General features: G+C 39.0%; 1 protein-coding gene across 1 annotated transcript in view; it reads left to right on the forward strand.

The window, feature by feature from the left end:
- The first annotated feature begins 446 nt into the window (after positions 1 to 446).
- LOC129115294 (uncharacterized) overlaps positions 447 to 942 on the forward strand; it is a 1,537-nt gene continuing 1,041 nt past the window's right edge. Inside the window, exons 1-2 of the mRNA XM_054626883.1 lie at positions 447 to 520; positions 668 to 942. The exon at positions 668 to 942 is cut by the window's right edge and continues 55 nt beyond it. Of these exons, the coding sequence (XP_054482858.1) occupies positions 457 to 520; positions 668 to 942 (339 nt within the window). The 5' untranslated portion in view covers positions 447 to 456. The remainder of the gene's footprint in view (positions 521 to 667) is intronic.

Here is a 942-nt window from a genome sequence, read left to right on the forward strand (position 1 = left end):
GCGTGAAAACCCTGACGTGGTGACGTCACACACACTCAGATAAAACATCTACTTTTTAAGTTGTGTGGTTGCAAACAAACCAGTTCAGAACAAACTGTCAAACATCACCATGACTCCTCTCTGTTTTCTCATAAACACCATCTCAGGAATACAAAGTCCCTTTGCCTTTTTCTAAACTAACAATCTTCACACGCTCTACTTCCTCTATTCTATTTTACCCTCAGTGTAAATCCGAATGTAGATTTAAAAAATCAACGTTAAAGTTACAAAGTTTTAACACTCTTGACACTCAGAGAGAATAAACGCTAATATCACACATTAATACAACAGCCAACAGAGGAGAGGTGAAGTCAGGGTGAGGAAGTGAAGACAGGAAGTAGATGCTGCGTTCATCTTTAAGAAGCAGCGCGTCTGAGACTTTGACATTTGAAAACGTGAGAGCAAGAGAGAAACACGATGGCTGAATTCAGATGGATTGTAATGTCTTCATTTCTGATGCTGCAGGTGTTTAGCTCTAGAGGTAAGTGTTCAAGTTCTGTTTGTTACATCTAGATGAGTTTAGTGAACTCTGAGACACATTTGAAACATATTTAAAATCATAGTAACACTGTCTATGTACTCAACAGTCATATTTATGTCACATATTGTTTTTTAATTTTTTCAACAGCAGCAACAGGACAACTTGTCCTCTCCTTCACTGTCAGAGATGGAGATGAAGTCACTTTGCCTTGTACCAATGTGTTAGAGGATCATAAGAACTGTGACACTACTACGTGGAACTTTGGTCATTCAAGAAGCAGAGCAGTAGCACTGGTTAAAGACGGGAAGATTGGTGAAACAGCCAAAGCTAAATCAGACAGACTGAGTGTTTTAGAGAACTGTTCTCTGGTTATAAAGAACGTCACAGATGAAGATGTTGGTCGTTATATCTGCAGACAGTAC

This window comes from Anoplopoma fimbria, unplaced genomic scaffold (genome assembly GCF_027596085.1).
Source record: "Anoplopoma fimbria isolate UVic2021 breed Golden Eagle Sablefish unplaced genomic scaffold, Afim_UVic_2022 Un_contig_11505_pilon_pilon, whole genome shotgun sequence".
NCBI lineage: Eukaryota > Metazoa > Chordata > Actinopteri > Perciformes > Anoplopomatidae > Anoplopoma > Anoplopoma fimbria.